General features: G+C 33.9%; 1 protein-coding gene across 6 annotated transcripts in view; it reads right to left on the bottom strand.

Annotated features, from left to right (window-relative positions):
• NOX4 (NADPH oxidase 4) overlaps positions 1 to 21,126 on the bottom strand; it is a 175,299-nt gene that overhangs the window by 80,465 nt on the left and 73,708 nt on the right. For all 6 annotated transcript variants that reach the window (XM_030828912.1, XM_030828913.1, XM_003254496.3 and 3 more), the window contains one exon: positions 16,999 to 17,079. In XM_030828912.1, the coding sequence (XP_030684772.1) occupies positions 16,999 to 17,079 (81 nt within the window). The remainder of the gene's footprint in view (positions 1 to 16,998; positions 17,080 to 21,126) is intronic.

Genomic DNA, 21,126 nt, shown 5'->3' with positions numbered 1-21,126 from the left:
TTTTTTAAATTTTATTTTCTTCCTTAAAACTAGTCATGAAGTCATTAGGGAGCATTCAGTACATGTCAGGGGCATACATTACATGACATCATAATAGACCACACACAAACGTACTTTCTTTTTTTAAAGTAATACAGTAGATATAGCCTATGTACAAGATAAATTGATACATATTATACAAAAATGAGCCAAATTTTTGTCACTAATCATTTATAAGTTTCTAGTCACACAATACAATTGCTGGGATATTATACTTAGACAACCTATGAATTTGATTCAGCTTTCTTTACATTAATAATTTACCCAACCTTTTGCTCCTATTGGCCATCGGAAGGATAGTGACTGATAGCTAAGTAGGTAAAAAACCCCAAGCATTTATTCTACTGGCCAAAAGTTGAACAGACATGAGCATAATGCACTTAGCACTATTCCAGTGGTTCTTCAGAATTCAACAGAGTCAAATCTGGCTCCTAACACTCCAGAAACTCACGATCTAGTTTGGAAGATATCTTCAAAGAAGCTGAACGTAAGTCAGACCACAGATAGTAAACTGGAGTAGTGTTTTAATAATAGCTTAGTAATGTATGGAAAACACCAGGTCTAGCCCAGAGAAATTTATATGCATTTTACATTATCCTCACAAAAACTGCATGAACTAGGATTATTATTCCCATTTTAAAATTTAAAAATAAAAGTATTTTGAAAGATGAAATAATACCCCAGTGTCACACAGCTGATAAGTAGCAGGGCCAAGATTTGAATTCAGATCTGATTCAAATTCTATACTCTTCACCTCTCATGATATATAGCATTAGTTCACTGAATCCTCACAACATAACTCTGAGAGAGGTAAGGAAGAGGGAAGATTAATACTTGCTAAGAAAGTATCACATCAGTAATTTTTAGAACATCTATTTCTCATTTAAACTTCAAAACAAAATAATCATACAAGGTAAGTATTTTTATTTCTATTACACAGATGAGAAACCTAAGGCTTTCATTCAGGTAAGAGATTAACTAAGTATAGTCAAAGCACAGGGTTCAGAAACCTACCTAGCTCACTCCATGCCCCTATGTCACACAAAGCAAATCAGATGGTTAAAGAGGTAGACATTGTAAAAGGGGTTCAAAATAAACAAAAGTCAGATTTTGTGTGTGTATGTGTGTGTGTTGGAATGGGGCTGCTTATAATTTAGGGTCCTAACACCTGGCAAATAAATGTCGTTAATCCCTTCTCCTGTCATAACATTCAAGTGGACATAACTCTACCATGTTCTAGGTCCTTACAGTAGTGAAAGTTGTTACTATACAGTAAAGTTCTTCAGGCCAGCCCAAACAGTGGTGCTGTTCTTGGCACATAAAGTGGCACATATTATTCTAAATTTCCTTTTAATTTTGAGAGCTTTGTGTTATTTTAAGCTACACTCAAGCTAAATAGCATAGGCCATCTCTGTCCTAAAACCCCATTAAAACTGTCCTTGCTTTGTCTTCTTTTTTTACTTTCAGATTTCAAGCTTTATTTCAAGACTATAGTAATAAAAACAATATGGTATATGCATAAAAACACAAAAAACAAACAGAACAGAGAGCTCAGATTACTTTGTCTTAGTTGTAACTGTTGCCACCAAAGAAATATGGATAAGATCTAAAGACAGACAATGATAAAATCATTCATCAAAAAAACCTCAAGTATGACATCCCAGGTCATTTGGCTATAATTAGGTGGTGAAGGTACTGAAAGTTCACCGGAAGGCAGGTTTTTAACTCAGTATTGAAAGGCCATATGCTGGTTAAAAAAAAAAAAAAAAAAAAAAAAAAAAAAAAAAAAAAAAAAAAAAAAAAAAAAACTTGTATGGTAAAGATCAGTGGCCTCAGATTGGGAGTACTTAAGTATCTCCCAACACAACAATGTCAGTCGGCAGAGCTGGGACTGGAAGCCCAGGTAGTCTGATTCCAAAGGCCATGCTCCTTCCTCTGTACCAGGCCTATTCCCCTTGCAGAATATCCACACTACTTTATGGACAATCTTTAAATTGAAGACCAATGTATACATTGAGCAAAATTTGATGGCTTTATATGGCTACAGACTTAGAAAAGGAGGGAGCATATTTTATCAAATCAATAATTTTATGTGTTATTTTTCAAGCTCCATTGAATGCAATAACTTACCTTTTCACTGTATAAGAATAAAAGTGCTCATTTTTTTGGTATAGTGCAGAATTTCTCTAAATTCTTATATTTGAAGGCCATTATAACAATCTTTTTCTAAAGAATATTGAATAGGAATGTAGACTAGATATTAAGGATATTTGGATTGATAGAAAATATCTGATATTATCTCTAATCCATTTACTTCACTGTGGCCACATTTATTAAAATTCGAGGCACACGTTCTATGTGATTTTTATGGTGTTTAAAATTCCTGGTACCTTTATTTATTTTAGATGCATGCCTTTCTTTAAAGTAGAATGAAATCTTCTCAAATGTAACAGAACCCACTTAAGATAACACAAAGCTCTGTGTCTATTTGCCAAACAATCCTGCCCCTGCTTCTTGCCCCATACCACCACTGTGATATACCTCATTTGGACATATTATTAATTTTGGAACCTTATTAGTTTCAATATTATGGTCATTGCCTTCAAAGGTGTGCACTGTCTAGAGCAGCACTGTCCAATAGAACTTTCTGTGACAGTGGAAATGGTCTAAGTCTCTGATGACCAACATAGTAACTATTAGAGAACAGTGGCTATTGAGCAATTGAAATGTGGCTAGTACAGGTGAAGAACTGAATTCCTAATACTATTTCACTTTAATTTAAATTGAATAGCCACAGCACAGATATAATGGGTCAAATCAAACTTAAAACCAAAAACGATAATTAAAAAGGGCAAAATGATTAATGCCATGTAACCATATGATAACCATGTTAGAGATGGGTAATGAACTTTGATTATGAAATTCCAGAAAGGCTTCACAGAGAAGGCAGCTGAAGGATGCAGAGATTCCAGGGGTTAGAGAATAGGAGAATGGCATTCCAATATGAGGAAGAGAGATGCATAAAGGTACTTGGTTTATTCCTGAATTAGTAGAAGGGATCATGTCTTATGCATTTATCCCTTATACATTCATACTTACTGCCAAACCTCAGCATCCCTCTAATACTTTTCTTGCACATAATAGATCTCTAATGCATTTCTAGTGAATTGATTTTAAAAGCAAACAATAAACACATAATTTTTTTTAATATAGCAAGTCATGTAGGAATCAAAAAGAGAGCATTCTTGAATGAATTATTGTAGCTTTCATAAACAAATGCTAAATAATTTTAAAGCAAAAAACAAGAAGGGAAAAAGACATTAGCGAATGGTAAACAGAGAGTCTTGCCAAGTTATAATGACGTGGCGAGGGATGAGGAAAGGAGGTGCACAGACTATGTGGAAATATAAGTGTTTATTATTAATTTTTTAAGTTTCATTGTATGATGTTCCAAGGAGAAATTTTGAAGTATCTGTGGAATGTCTAGTGTTCTCCTATCATGAGAAATAAAGGATTTTATGGAGTTTCAAAATTGTTTCTGCACTCAAAAGGATCTTAACATGTGCTATCAAACATTCAACCATGTTTCAAAGTTGTAGGTTTCTTTTTTTTCCCTTGTTTCCCTCAAGAGGCATTATAGTTATTCTATCTGGGTTTTTTTGTTTGTTTGTTTTGCTTTCTGTTTGTTTCTTTGTTTTTAATACCTGGCTGTGACAAAGTCTTATAAAATAATACAATACATTAGGTGAATCCTACTAAGTAATAACATGATTTCATGGCAATCAAAACATGGTTTTATGGCAAAAGATAAATATTACAAAATACCACACCTGACAAAAGGACAATCCTAGAATCATCCCTAATTTCATGTTAAAAATATCCCACAAATGCAGTGTAACTTACATGACCTTTATATTTGTGGTATTTTAATCTATTTTTAAGGAGGAGAAAAAAATTCTCATCCCTTAGGAACCTACTTTTTTTCCTAGTATTTTATAACATGATTTTTTTCTTTATCGTAAAAATATAACTTGATTCTGACAGTTATTTTTATTTTGCTTCAAGTACAAAGAAAAAGAGTTTAATTCAAAAAATAAAACCAAATTGTAGATTTTAAAATTTATTGCAATTTTCTAACTTCTGTAGAATCCACTAGAATGTGCACTTCTCAAAGTCAAGGGTTTATCCTGCTCCACTGCTATTTTTCTAGTGCCTAAAATAGTGCTTATGACTTATAATAAGTGCTCAATAAATATTCATTGATTAACTTAATGACCAGAAGTGTCTAAACAACTTTTGTTGTGATTGTTGTTGAAACACATGATTGGGGAGTCATCTGGTTTTAACAGATATTTGAGCTCATTTTCAAACTTCAAAAAGGTCTACATTTTAGCAAATGGCATGTAGTAACATGACAGTTATTAAGTAACAGACAGCAACATTAAGTAACAGACAGTTATCAAGAGAGTCAAGTCTACTTGCTAGGTGCATTTAGAAGTAGAGTGCTTTCCTAAACTACAGATCCAGTGTGCCTCAGGAAATCCTAAGTATCTGGGTACCCACCCTTCCAAAGCTTTTACTCCCGCCCCCACTTTGTTTCTCTGGCCTAACAGAGTTCTCACCTCTGCATTCTTTCCTGGCTCTTGCCTCTGATAGCTAAGAGTACTGCCATCTGCAGCTTAACCACAGCAGGAATTGTGTCTAGCTTTTACTGGTAGGGTTGTCCAGGCTTACAAGATAGGAATAACATCATGTGCTTGTAATCTGTGCAGGTGCACCGGACCTTGCTCTTTAGAAAGACCCTGCTATTGGTTTACTGCTCTGTTGTCATCACCTCCAAACGCTTAATAATTTTTTGATCAAGGAATCCCACATTTCATTTTGCAGTGGGCCCTGCAAATTAAGTGGCTGATTCTGCCACAATCTCTGTGCAACTGACTAATGTAGAGCCTAGGGTCTTAAGGGCTTAGGATCAACATTTACAACTTCCTTGAGTACCTGAAGTAAAATAGGTCATTTCCCTAAGTTTCCTTAACTGAAAAAGATAAATTGTACCTGAGACCAGACTTTTGAGACCAGCCTGAGCAACACAGAAAGACCATGTCTCAAAAAAATAAAATAAAATAAGAGGCATGGATTTTTTTTTTTCAGAATTTTTAGCCGCAGAGATGCACAAAGACCCCCAACAAAAATGTGCCAGTCTACAATATAATCAAAATAGTTAAGATTTAAAAGCTAATTCCTTTGGCATGGGAATCAATATACTAGTTGCTGTAATAACTAATTACCTAGATAAGATTAAATATAAATGATAGTTACAAAATGATAGTCCAAGTTATAGTTAAACAAATTTAGAGATTATCCTTTATTGTCATCTGCAATGCCTTGATACTTGAGGAAAATTGGAAGAGCCTAGAAGGACAACACATTCCTACCTTAAACTAATTAATGCAATTCAGCTTCATCCAGTAAATATTGAGTGAGTGATATGTGAAAGGGATTCCCTGCATAAAGATGGGTAATAAACACTCCTATCCCCAAAACCACTATAGTTTACCTAGAATATGGCACAATGTTCTATTTTATTTTTCTTTTTTGGGTTGGAACTCACAGATACATAAGGAGGTTAGGGAGAAGAGAACTCAGTGTTGCCCTGTCACAGTGAAAAGCAACACCAGGAAGAGCCCACAGAGGGAGCATGTAGACCCAATCCTAGCCATAAAGGAATTGCCCATTCCAGCAGTCAAAACCTAAGTCCCAGCAAGCCTTGCCATTTTGGGCTAAAGTGCTCTGGGATTGTAAATAAACTTGAAAGGCAGTCTAGGTCTAAAAGACTGAAATTCCTTGCAAGTCCTGGTGCTGTGCAGGGCTCACAGCCAGTGATGTGGCGGGGCACACACCCCAGTGAGACACTAGCCAGAGCAGCCAAGAGAGTGCTTGCACCACCTCTCTACCAAGCCCAGACAACACAGCTCACAGTTCTGGGAGAGACCTCTTCCTTCTGCTTGAAGAGAGGAGAGGGATGAATAAAGAGGACTTTGTCCTGCCTCTGGGATACCAGCTCAGCCACAGTAGGATAGGGCCCTGGGCAGAGGCCTGAGGCCCTGACTTCAGGCCCTAACTGTCGAATGACATTTCTAGACACACCGTGGGCAAGCAAGAAACTTGCTGCCTTGAAGAGAAGGACCCAGTCCTGGCAAATTAAATCATCTTCTGACTAAAGAGCCATTGGCCCTTGAATAACCAGCAGTGGTACCCAGGCAGTACTCGCCATGGGCCTTGGGTGAGACTCAGAGATGTTCTGACTTTAGGTGTGACCCAGCAAATTCCCAACTGTGGTTGTTATAGAGAGGGACTCCTTCTGCATGAGAAAAAGAGAGGGAAGAGTGAAGGGGACTTTGTCTTGCAGGTTACATACCAATTCACCTACAGTAGGGTAGAGCACCAAGCAAGGTTCCCTGATTCCAGGCATTGGCTCTCAGATGACATTTCTTGACACTCCCTGGGCCAGAGGGAATGCATTATCCCGAAGTAAAAGTCCCAGGCCAGGAAGCATTCACTACAAGCTGACTGAGGAGCCCTTGGGCCTTGAACGAACATAGGCAATAGCTATGCAGTACCTCATGGTGGGCCTGAGGTGGGTTATATTGGTTGCAAGCCTCACTGTAACCACAAATCAGAAAACATACAACAGATACACAAAAAATAGAAAAAGTAGAAATTAAAACATACCCCCAGAGAAAATCACCTTCACCAAAAGGAAGACAGGATGGAAGGAAAGAAGAAAGAGAAGACCACAAAACAATCAGAAAGCCAATAAGAAAATGGTACAAGAAAGGCCATACTTATCAGCAATAAAACAGAATGTCAATGAACTAAACTGTCCAGTCAAAAGACATCCAGTGGTTGAATGGAGAAACAAAAAGACCCAACGATCTGCTGGTTACAAGAAACACACATTACCTATGAAGATACAGATAGACTGAAAATAAACAGATGGAAAAACATATTCCATGCCAATGGAAACCAAAAAGGAAGAGGAGAAGCTACACTTAATATCAGACAAAATAGATTTCAAGACAAAAACCATAAGAAGAGACCAAAAAAATCATATTGTGATAAAGGGGTCAATTCAGCAAGATGATATAACAATTGTAAATATATATACACCCAAAACTGCAGCATACAAAAATGTAAAGCAAATATTATTAGGGCTAAAGAGAGAGAGAGAGTTCAATACAACAATAGTTGGAGATTTCAACGTTCCACTTTTAGCATTGGACCGATCTTTCAGACAGAAAATCAACAAATAAACATCAGACTTAATCTGCACTATAGACCAAACGGACCTAATAAATATTTACAGAACATTTTATCCAATAATTGCAGAACACAGATTCTTCTCCTCAGCACATGGGTCATTCTCAAGGATCATATGTTAGGTAACAAAAAAGTCTCAAAACATTCAAAAACTTGAAATAATATCAAGCACCTTTCCTGACCACAATGGAATAGAACTAGAAATCAATAAGAGGAATTCAGGAAACTATAGAAATACACAGAAATTTTACAATATACTCCTGATAACCAGTGAGTCAATGATGAAACTATTGAGGAAATTTTAAAACTTTCTGAAATGCGTGATAATGGAAATACAACATAGCAGAAAAATAAAACTAGATCTCTAACTCTTCCTAAATTAAAAAAATCAAAATTGATTGAAAACTTAATCTAAGACCTGAAACTATGAAACCTTTAATAGAAAACACTGGGGAAACTCTCCAGGACATTGGACTGGGCAAAGATTTCTTGAGTAATATCCCACAAGCACAGACAATCAAAGCAAAAATAGACAAACGGAATTACATCAAATTAAAGAGCTTCTGCACAGCAAAGGATACAATCAACAAAGTAAAGATCTAACCCAAAGAATGGGGGGAAATATTTGCAAACTATCCATCTGACAAGAGATTAATAACCAAAATATATAAATAACTCAAACAGCTCTATAAGAAAAAAATATAATAATCAGATTTAAAAGTGGGCACAATATCTAAATTGACACTTCTCAAAAGACATACAAATAGCAAACAGGTATATGAAAAGGTGCTCAACATCACATCATCAGATAAATGCAAAGTAAAACTACTATGTGATATTATCTCACCACAGTTAAAATGTCTTATATTAAAAACACAGGCAACAATCAATACTGGTGAGAACGTGGAGAAAAGGGAACCCTCAAATACACTGTTGGTGGGAATGTAAGTTAGCATAACCCTTATGGAGAAAAGTTTGGAGGTTCCTCAAAAGACTAAAAACAGAACTACCATATGACCCAGCAATCCCACTGTTACGTATATACCCAAAAGAAAAGAAATCAGTATATTGAAGAGATATCTGCACTTGCATGTTTATTGTAGCACTATTCACAATAGCCAAGATTTTGAAGCAACCTAAGTGTCCATCAACAGATGAATGGATAAAGAAAATGTGCTACATATAACAATGGTATACTATTCAGCCACAAAAAGAAGGAGATTCTCTCATTTTCAACAACGTGGGTGGAACTGAGGTCATTGTGTTAAGTGAAATAAGCAAGGCACAGAAAGACAAACTTCACACGTTCTCACTTATTTGTGGGAGCTAAAAATGAAAACTGAACTCATGAAGATAGAGAATAGAATGACGATTACCAGAGGCTGCGAATGAGGTGGGGAGAAGTGGGGATGAGTATTGGTTATAAAAATATAATTAGATGACTAGAGTCAACAATAGTGTACATTAAAAATAATGAAAACAGTACAATTTGTATGTGGCACAAAGAAAAGATAAATATTTGAGATTATGAATATCTCATTTATGCAAATGTGATCATTACACATTATATGCCTATATCAAAATATCTCATGTATCCCATAAACATATACGCCTACTGTGTATCACAAAAATTAAAAATAGAAAAGTTTTTTAAATGGAGAACATTACATAGGCAACAATAAAAATATATGTGTATATATATGTGTGTATAGTGTCAATTTTATGTACAATAGCTAATATTTCTCTTCTAATAGGTCTGGGAGATACAATTATTTTTCTTTATTGCACAAATCAGGAAGCTATAGAAAACTGATTTGTCTAAGATTAGTCATCTTGTAGGAATCAATCCTGTTTCTTCACTATTATAACCCAGGGCATTTGTTTCACTATATTTAAAGTCAAAATACCAAAATGTGTGGGATAGCAAAACTATGGTAATTCACAAATTGCATGCATACTTGGGTTCGTTGATGTATTTACTTTGGAATTCCATTATCAAATTCATTCCTCACATTTGAATAATAACTTGATGGGTAATCTAATATTTAGAGAAAATTCATAGCAAAATTCTAAAAGGTATGGGTTTTAGAAATCTGTGGACTTAATTGATTTTTCTATATGATGAATAATGTCTCTTCCCCATTGCTTTCTTTGCTATGCTTTGACTTAATCCTTTTATAAAGACACACTGGCAATAAAATACTGATAAGAATATCTCTTCCACAGCATTTTTATCTGTTCCAATCTAAATCCTAGTCTTCTTCATTGTTATTTTCAGGTTACATGGAAGAATTCTGGCAAGTAAAGTATTACATAAATATAATTTTATCATTAGATTTATTATAAAGTGATTACATTATATTATAAAGTTATATTATTATGTATCTTAACAAGGTCAAACATTTTAGGAAACATTTATAAGGCAGCACCATAAAGAAGGCATTTTCTTCTTACTCCATTTTCTGGGAGCTAGTTAGATTTCACCTTCAAAACCTTGAACTCTATGTACACTGAATCACAATTGAACTTCTTATTCAAAACAGGCAAACATATATGTATATATACTCACCAACTTACATAGATAAATAGAAAAATATATCCTAGATTTTTACATGACATAAATATTTTTCATTCATAAGCAAGGGTACTTTCTAAATGACGAATAAATAATTCAATAATTCAAGAAAAGGGTAGAAGTTAAATTCAGGGGTCAAACTTCATGGGCTCAATCTTAGTTTTTTCAGGTATTAGCTGTGTGACTTTGGACAGTTACTTAATTTAATCTTTCATGCTTCAATTCCCCATCTGTAAAATAGAAATGATAGAAGAACTTATAGCACTCTGCATATTAAAAACAAACAAAAAATTAATGTGTGTGTGTGTGTATACAGTGCTAAGAATAGTCCCTGTCACATATTCAGCATTATCTAAAACTAGGGAATTATTATGAATAGTTTAATTATTATGCTCTAAAATGATAATGCAGTTGTTAAGTTGTTCATTATATTTGTCAAGTTCTCTTTCCAGTAGCCTTCATGGAAGAAAAAAATTGCCCCAGTGGCTTTTATTTTTTCCCACAATCCAGTGTTTTTAACTCTAAATAAAACTGAAGCAGGCTATATAAAATGTGTTAATGTGATATTAGATATTATAGCTCTTTGGTTAAAATCTAGCTTTAAAAACTTCAGTTCCATATTTTTTGAAACGTTTTTGACCACACAAACTTTAGGGTATCTAATGAAAGTTGAGAAACTTAGTTTTACACAAAAATATACATACGTGTCTCAAAATTAAACATATACATAAATATGCAGATATATGTGTGTATGTATTTCAGGAATTAATGAATCTCTGAATCCATTCAATGAGTCCTAGGGATTATGGAGCCACGTTAAAAACCCCTATCCTATGGAAGGAGAAGTAGAATTTTGTGATAGAAATAATGGGCACCAAACTGATAACGAGTATGGCAGACTGATTAGAAACTAGGCATCTAGGAAGTATTAGAACAGGTCATCTGTATCAGTGACAGAGAGTTTATAAAAGATTTTACCCACTGTCATGAACACCCAAATCCTCAGCCTTCTAATGACCATGGTAGTGGACATCTAATTAAAATCTCTAAAGTGAGACAAAGCTAGGCAAACCTACAGTGTGTATTATCTGAAGGTTCTGTTTCTCAAATACACACACAGAGCCCCTATTCAAGGTAAGGACTCCTTTTGTGGCTCTAGCTCAAAGCCTGCATTAAAATAGTGCATTAGCCTCTCTTAAAACTTTCCCCACTGCCTAGGAATAGGTAGAATACCTATATGACCTGGTTTTTCTATAGCCACTGCTGAATTATCAATAGCATCCCCATTCATTCTCAAAAGTATCTGGTTTGGACAATAAATTACAAAGTCACTGCAAATGTACAGGCAAGAAATGGGAAACTGAAAAGAATGTAGAGGAAAGTAAAAATTTTCTCCCTCAGTACTAGAATAGGATTGTTTAAAATACAACTTGTGGGCCTTCCATTCAAAATGCAATTTGACTTTCTAAGAGGAGCAAGTGCCTCCCACCAGTAGCAAGATGACCAAGCTTTTCCCTCTGCCACATCAGTATGGGTGAAGGAAGACTTCCACGAAAGTGGCTTCTAAAAGAGAAGATAATTGGGTATCAGCAGTCCTTAACACTTCACTATATTGCATAAATATCTCTATCCCCTAACAGTATATCCTTAATGTCCTCCTCCTGAGGCCTGAGGCCATAATAGAGGGAGGTTATTTTCCAGTCAGCACAATAAGCCTACCCCCACAATATCTGTCCAACCCTGGTTAACGTCTTGAGTCTAAACTCCTGTGGTGCTCCCTGTTAAACTACCTGCCTATGACACTGCTGGGGGTTCATTAATGTCACTGTTGACAAAGCCTGCCCACTGTGTTCCCCTGGCATAAAGAATAAATGTTTTTAAAAACACGCACATAAAAATACTCCTTTTAGATTTCCTAGAAAAAAAATGATTCAAGTAGTATATAAATCATGCTCTATGATTAACTTTTGCTAACAAGAAGTACCAAATGGCAAAGAGCTCTGCTTAAAAGAATAATTCAGGAATCATTCATATAATAAAAAGATCTGAGAAGTGCAGCAGAGCTAGCACAAAAAAATATTTACACTATTAATGTGCTGTCATTGCCATCCAAACATTTGAGGAGGACCTTCCCCTCTATCATTTCCAGAATTATCACATTATAGTCTCTCTCACTCACTTAAATAAAGACATAAAATACAATCACCACCCACACAGCACTCTCCAAGCTAAAGCCAGTGGGAGTGTTGACTATGGTAAGATTGCAGAAGCTAAGGTGCCAAATCTCATTTACAATGCATTCCCTCCACATTTCTTCGAAAGGAGCTGGGTTAGCCTCTTAAGAAGAGGCTCTGTGACATTCATAATTTATTTTCCCTCCAATATCCTTTTTATCAGTAAGTGAGAATAGCAGTATGCATCTCCTTCGGAGTTTTTCAAAAGAAAATGAGGAAAGAGGTATCCAGTTCTACACATGTTTGGAAAGAGGAAATGGTTTTGTTTTGTTTTGTTTTCACCAGGTATCTTAGGAATTGAATATCTTTAACGCAGCACACCAATAGTAACCTCCTAAAAAGGTATATTAAAAATTAAAACAAAAATTCCTCAGGAGGACGGCTTGTTTTGCAATGATAAACCTTTATTGCTAAAAATCAATAGGATTTTAGAGAGCTTAGAATATTATAATTGTTGCCATATCAAGGAATATTCCTTTGAGCTGCTAAGTAGTTTTCACTATGTTCATCAAATTACTTTGCTGATAAGAAAATCTGGGCTTTTCAAAAGTGTTGTGTCTTTATCAAAAAACCTGATTTTTCAAAGTTAAATGTGGAGTGTCATTCTCACAAAGCTATAAGTATTGGTACTAGGATAATTTGTTCTTACTAAGATTTATTGAGTATGTCTATATTCTGCTTACTTTGCTGCATTACCTTATTTAAACCCAAGACAACACTATGATATAAGTGATTTTATTAATCCCATTTAATTGCTAACAAAAAGCAAGGACAAATTATCTGCCAAGCTCATACGGGTATTAAGTGATGTATCTTTTAACTTCTATGCTATACTAACATCTTGGAGAAGAAAATCAATGTATTTTAAAGATGTATTTTAACACTAAAAGAAACATCTAGCTTAGTGTACATGAAATGTCATCTTTTTAGGGTGGCATGCAACAGATTTACTTATAAAAAAATGAAGAGAATTGCTAAAATATACAACAAGAATGAAAATCAGGTTAAGCCAATGGCACAGATAATCATAGAACAAAAAATTTGGGTCCTAAATAATACCAATTGCAATGTTTGTAGTGAAGAAAGTGAGACTTTCACTCTGCCAAAATCAGGTCACATACTCCAAGAACATTTAGTTTGGTGTAAGTTTTAAAAGGGATACAGAGAAATGTTGCCAAACAGGGGCCAGCATAACTTAGTGGTTAAGAATGTGAATTTTGGTACCTGATACCTGGGTTCAAACTAGAAATCTACTTACTAGCCATGGCCCTCAGCAACTTATCTCTCACTGATCCTATTCTCTCAGCTGAATATTGAGAATAATAATAATAATAATAATAAATTTACAGGGTTGTTAGGAGGATTTAATGAGAGCAAATGTTAGTAAAAGAGAAGCATTCAATTAATATTAATTGCTAATCTATTCAAAGAGACAGTTCAGAAAATTGAGATCTGAAATATCACAACGTAAGAAACGGATGAATAGAATTTAGAAAAGTGAGCGACTTAACTTCCATGGCCTCCAGAATCACAGACTTTTAAATAGCTAGACAGAAATTACAGTAAAATAATTCCAACCAAAAAAGAAAGAACATTGTGAGAATTAGGACTTCCCCTAAGACAGAATGGGCATCTTCAAAATTAGGCATTGACTTAGTAGATATATCGTAGAGGAGCTTAAAAGAGGCTTGATCAAGATGCCTTTTCAGCTTCCTTTAAAATTTAAGATTCTATGAAAAAACATGACCTTAGAAAATCACATGAAGCAACTTCTCTTACTGTAAAAGTCTGCTTAGGTAGAAAAACCAGTCAACAATGTCTCATCACCTCATCTTTGAAACCTAATATTTTCTAAAATTTCTAGCCCACACTGATAATTCTCTGAACTGCTAGCATTCATGTAAATAACACAGGAATGTTTACATTTTAAAAATATACAGTTTTTATAATATGTCTAGCTTTTCCAATTGATTTTTCAAAATTCCAAATCAATGGTCAATGCTGGATAACTAGAGATCATGCAATATATTGCTCTTCTTTACCTTATGGTACTTACCACATTGATGGACAGAGAAGCTAATGCTAAGCAAATAGTTATTTTCTGTTCAGACCTAAAGCATACTGTTGAACAGAAATTTCAATATAAATCCAAGAAATTTAATTTGAACAATTGTACTTTATTTGTATAACCAAAAGTTGAACAACAAAGTTACCTAGGTATTTCAGAAGTAAAAATATGTCTGTTTCCAACATTTACACAAATAAGTTAAATAGACTTAATTATAAGCCAATCCTTCATCAATATAGGTTTTTTTTAATTTTGAGAAAATGGTAAAACGTTATCAGTAGTAACATTTCTCATACCAGAAGCATATCTATGTTGCTTTTTAAAAAATTAAATTTCCTGGAAAAAATGTGCACTGTAAAATGCTTATTGTATTATGTATGGGTTGCATGACATGTTTCAAAATTAGAATAATTGCTTTCTTCATTTCTACCTATAATAAATAAATACATATTAATTTAGTTTAATAATTGGTTGATTATATATAATTCATCCTATAGATGCCTACTATTTCTCCTTATAATGTCACTTTCTATGACGCTTGTTCTATAAAAGTAAAAATCAAAATTTAAATACGCATTCTTTTTACTTCCAAAAAAATAAAGAACTCTCAATGTAATCCTCCTCTTTAAAAAGAAGTCTGTTTGAACTGCTGATCCTTTAAAAAAAATTGACACTTTTTTGATTTACAAAGAAATAGTTTTTTTCAGAGTTTTAATTTAGTAAAACATAAAGGCAAAATAATACACAATTATACTAATAAATGATTGCATTTTTCTTTTCTACGTCTATCTGATACAGATACATAGATGAATAGACAGATCACAGTCTCAAAGAAGTCAAAATAAAAGCGTTTAAACAAATACTAAGATCAAATTATCAGAAGTACAGACCTCTCCAAAAAAATAGAGCCTTGTAGTAAAAAATTAGGAGTTTCTGAATCAGAATGCCTAGGTTTGAATCTAGGATCCATCAGTTAAGTAAACTTCAACAAGCTACTTAATCTTTCTAAACATCAGTGTTCCCACTTCTGAAAGAGGTTTAACAATATTTATTCTCATAAAATTCTGAGCATTAAATAACATAAAGTATCTGAAGCATTTTGAATTTATACTTAGCATATAGTAAGCATTAAGTAACTATTTTAGATTACTGTTGTTATCATTAGTAGCATCTGGTTATTCATAGCCCTCTTAAGGAGCACAGCCCTGGACAGGTAACCAATCCCATTTAAAGAGCAGAATGTAAAGCAGACTTTTCTCTACCAAGGGCTTTCTTGGTGCCCTGAGGCTCCAGAGAATTAGTTATAATGTGTGGCCATGTTTCCTGTGCTCTACAACTATGTGTTCTAGAATCTTAGTACTGCACAAAGCTAACCAGGACATGTGGGATAAACCCATTTGATACTGCTGTCTTAACCAGCAGTCTCCAAAATCAGGGAAAAAAAACCAAAGCAACATTTTGAATATGTACCCTGAAATAAATATATGATCAATGCAAATGACCCACTGTACTGATAAATTACATTATAAAACATTCTGAAGAAAGAACTAAACAAAGGTCTGAACCTTTCTTCAAACTGTTTCCCTGGAAATATTTCAGGTTAAGAAAAATAGGGAATGTCAGCTGTGTTACCAGCAACATTGTTTATTATCGGTGAAATGCATCTGGACCAAAAGGACTGTGATTGAACTATGAAATCATTTTGGGCCTCACAGACCTCAGCCTCCTTGTGTACAGTGTGTCCTTGATCCCAAGGGCATCCCTTGAGGGGACCTATGCTGTTCCCAAGATACAGGTTCCTGTGGAGTAGGAATGAGCCTTACCCAATGCAAGGTAGACCATGCCTACCCACATAGGTTTCTTATCTTAAAACAGAGTTGCTACATGAAGGAGTGGGGATAAATGTTTCTGAACAACTATAGGGACTTCTCCTTAATAAGCACCTGACGTTATCCTGTTGACATTCTGTGTGTCCTGCCCTGTATCCTGCTAAACCAAGTAAACCTGCTGCCAGACCTATTATGTCATGCAGGTGTGAATGTCACACCAAAGCCACCAAGTTCACCGCTGGTGGCCACACACACATATGCATGTACAAAAATACATTATTTTCTTCATCTATCTTCATGTATTGTTTTAAGCACCATGCTTTTGAGTGTACTGCTTGGGTACACATACTTTCGGAATACTTTAGGTATACTCTTTGTAATAAGCTTAGGATACATTATTTTTTCACTTTATGAATTTTTTTTCCTTTGATAATTTTGACAGATCCTTTTCTTTGGTTATTTTAAATCTTTGGCTCTCTCTGCAAGTATTACTTCCTGTAGAACTTTTAAAATGAAAAACTGGAAATTCCATTGTTATAAATCTTGCTTTAGCAGGACAGTTTCAGGAAATACAAATACTAAAATATATTCCTGATGTTCTTCATTCTTAAATTTTTTCCTTTAGAAGATATTAGGATATATCCATAGGAAGATTTAGAAACTAAAAGGTTGGGGGAGAAGTAACTCTAGCTTTTAAATTTAGTATACTTTATACTGGTTTCATTACAATATGCTATGCTAAAAATAGAACTATTTCTTCCATTCTTGACACCATCCTCAATTCCACTCTTGACACTATCCTCAATAGTGGAGAAACTATTTCTTCCACTCTTGACACTTTTACCACCTCCTACAAAATTTCCTATAGAGTTGTCTTTCATTACCCCATTTCGGGGCACAAATGGTTTTAAATACATATATGTGTAAACTTACCCTGAAACATGCAAAGTCAGCAGCATGTAGAAGACAAAGAAGAGGTTATGAGTATACCAGAAGATATCATAGTTAGAAACTCTGCAAAAACAAATACACTCATTTTAATGCTACTTTACATTCCATCGTACTAAAAAACAAAAAATACCATGTATCATTTCAAACATCTCACAATTTAAGAAAGCTAAATATGAGTACATCACATTCATCTACTAATACCAACGTATTAACACACTATATAGAGAGAACTGACAAAAATTATGAGTAAGATTTTATCATTTTGTAAGTTCTTTGTATTTCAAATAAAGACACATGGAAATAATAAAAATCAGTTGTTTATTTTCAAGTTATTATGATATAAGGCTAAGAAGCAGATAGTAGTCTGCTAATATGTACTTGGCTATTATTTTATCAATATTCTCAATTTTCAAATAATTTCCAAAACAACGGAAGCTCCTCTTTCAATATATATTCTGAGAGTAGTTCAAGGGAAACTCAAAAAGAGATAAATGAAATAGATGACGAACAAAGTGTTATATTTTTTCCTGGACAGCGTACAAGAATGATACCCCAATGTTATTGCTCTGGGGGAAGACAAAGACACTGAAAAGACAGGGAATGATAAGCATAATCTACAGAATGTTTGAGAGAAGTAAAAGAGAAACAGTTATTTTATTTCATATGTCCAGGGTGGATTTTATATATTAGAATCATGGAAGTAGAGGGCAGATATTTACAAAATCTTCCTAGATGAATCTGATACTTCTCATAGACTCTTAGACAAACCCTTATTTAAGCAGCAAGCAATTGTTTTACATTTACTCCACTCATAGTATTTGCTATTATAAACAATATCATTACCATCCCTTGTAATATATACAAAGTTCTGATTTTTTTTTTTTTTTTTGAGACGCAGTCTTGCTCTGTCGCCCAGGCTGGAGTGCAGTGGTGCAATCTCAGCCCACTGCAACCTCCACCTACCAGTTTCAAGTGATTTTTCTGCCTCAGCCTCCTGAGTAGCTGGGATTACAGGTGCTCACCACCATGCCCAGCTAATATTTGTATTTTTGTAGACATAGGGTTTCACCATGTTGGCCAGGCTGGTCTCGAACTCCTGACCTCGCGATCCACCTGCCTCAGTCTCCCAAAGTGCTGGGATTACAGGCGTAAGCTACCGTGCTTGGCCCTCTGATTCTTTTAAAAATCAAAACCATTAGAATTTGAATTGCAAAATAAAGGGAAACACATTTGTAATGCTTTTAATACACACTGCCAATTGCCCTCTAAAAATATATTAATTACAAACCCAACCGTAGGCTAGGAGTGCCTGTTTCCCAAAAACTCAGACTAAATTTTGTAAGTTTTCATTATTTTTTATAAGTAGAATGGGGTATTATTTCATATGTGTGTTACTCACTTTTAATTCTTCTGTGACCTTTCTGTTCAAAATCATTACCATTTCTATAGAGTATTTTTAATTAATATGTGTAATTTAGCTAGACCTACATTTGCTTAAACTTTACTTTCCTCATAAGCTTGTAATGTCACCTGTATTATCTAGCAGGTTCTTATATATTGCAAGGCTTTTTACTGACTTTGTCCCTTGGTTCAATGTGTTAGTCATTTTCTTATATATCACTTTCTTATATATATACAGGCTTTTTACTGACTTTGTCCCTTGGTTCAATGTGTTTGTCATTTTTGCAAGTAAGTCTCATTCTCTTTTAAGTTACTGAAGTTTAATCATTTTAATGTTTAGTAAGGCACATCCCTCCTTTTACTCCTCTTTTGAAATATGTACTTGGACATATCCCAGACAAACTTTGGAATCACTTTGCTAAATTAAAAAAAAAAAATAAATAACCTGTCTGAGAATGTTACTGAAATTGCAAAACTCCTTAAAAAAAAAACAAAAAACAAAACAAAACAAAAAAACACTGAGGGGTCAGGCATGGTGGCTAATGCCTGTAATCCAACACTTTAAAAGGTGGAGTACTTGAGCCCAGGAGTTTGAGACCAGCCTGAACAACATATTGAAACCTTGACTTTACAAAAACAATAATAAAACAAAGAAAATAAAATTAGGCATGGTGGCATGTGCTCGTGATCCTAGCTACTAGGAAGGCTGAAGTGGGAGGATCACCTGAGCCTGGGAGGTCAAGGTTGGGGCTGCAGTGAACTGTAATCTTATCACTGTATTCCAGCCTGGATGAGAGAGAAAGACCCTGTCTCAAAAAATAATAATAATATAATAATTAAGGAAGAACTATATCTTTACAGTATACAGCCTTTATTCAAATCTCTACCTATTTCTCTCAGTGAACATATTTCTTTAGTCTCCAGATATTACATGTTTTGCTGCAATTGTGAGTGTTATATTTTTATTTTATTCAATTTTTCAAACTAATTATAGTTAATAGAAGGATTATTTTTATATTTGCTCTATATTCAATTACCTTTTTCAACTCTTTTACTTGGTGCTAACACCAAATTTTTCCATAATTCTCTCGGATTCTCTTAGAAACTTAATAATTACCATTATTTCCAGAATATTGTATCTACTTTTCTGGAAATAATGGTAATTTATTGTTGCATTTTTTCTAATAATTCCAAATGTTTCATTTTTTACTATATGTAAATATTGGTAGAATTAAAACTACTTTTGCTTTTTTCCTGATTTTCTTAGGAATACATCTAGTGTTTAACTGTTGAGTATAACCCCAATTCTGGCTTTTACATTTTTTAATTCTACAATGGAAATAATTTTAATTTTTAGCTTATTTACTCTGATTATTTTAAGTCAAAATTTGAGTCCATATTAGTAACTGCCATTTTAAAATCAATTGAGATGAGAAAATGTATTCCTGTCATCTGATAATAGGATACATTAATTATTTTAATAGATTGACCCATATTGAACTCTCCTTGAATTAGGAGGCTACATTTCACTATCAGAAATCAAACACTGGGGACTTATTTATTCACTTGATTTGTCTAATGCTTTAGTTTCTTACTGGTAAAAAGAAAAGATAAAATAAAAGAGATATCTGTCTCCATGATCATTTAAAAATTTCATGATTCTAACAATAATACAGAAAAGCAAACTAGGTGTTATAATCTTGCTTAAACAAATTTTAAACAAAGGCATAAAAAACACTGAAGATTAAAAAGTGCTTAAATTGTTTCTGAGAGCAAGTGTAAAAGCTCAGCTCAAGATAGAAGCTGATCTTTTTACTCCATTTGACAAAACTATACCTCAAGGATTTTAAAATAAGTAGGTCAGATGCTCTAATTTTCCTTCAAGAATTCCTAAAATTGAAAAAGTGAGTTTTTTTAATGATTCATCTATCTAAATAAAATAAAATTGCTCCCCACAAAATTGGCACCCTCCTGTACTAATGTTAGTGAGTTGCCTTTCTGTACACAAATTTTTCATTCTTATGAAAAGGTTTAAAAGTGTTCTTACAATTTGACTCAGCTATTCTACATCTAAGAATTTTTCCTTAGGACATCACTGAAAAAGCATGCAAAGACTTATGGATGGGGGTGCCTGTTTCAAAATTGAAATACCAAAAAAAGAAAAGAAAACCAAAATCTACCCAAAACATTTAGTAATATGGGTCTGGGAAAATAATGTATAAAGACCTATATTGCAATGTGCTGTGCCATCAGTAAAGAGAATAACAACAAAATATTTATTAATGTAAAAAATGTTCATAATATAAATTTAGGCAAAAAGCAAATTAAAAGTAATACTCTAATGTGGTCCTATTTTGGTAAAATACATAGTTATATAAGAGAGAAAAAATGATTTAGGGGTAGGAGGAGGGGAATTAGTGAAGAAGAGCAAGAAGGATTTAATCTATAAAAATACATTACATATGTACAGTATTAATCTTTGGGTAGTGAGTAGACTTGCAAAATTTTAGGGTGTGTGTATGTGTGCGCACAAAGGTTAAAAAATATAAAGACAGTTTCATTTAAGTATATTATTTGGCAATTACTTTCAAAGCTTATATACATATATATATATTTCTGGGTTTTTGTTAAACTTCACATCTCAACAAGTAGAACAATTGGAGATTCTTGAAGATTAGAGGAAATATGTGTTACATTCCTTTTTTTGCT

Source organism: Nomascus leucogenys, chromosome 15, assembly GCF_006542625.1.
Source record: "Nomascus leucogenys isolate Asia chromosome 15, Asia_NLE_v1, whole genome shotgun sequence".
Taxonomy (NCBI): domain Eukaryota; kingdom Metazoa; phylum Chordata; class Mammalia; order Primates; family Hylobatidae; genus Nomascus; species Nomascus leucogenys.
Note: the sequence above shows the minus strand (reverse complement) of the source record. Positions and strands in the feature narration are given on the sequence as shown.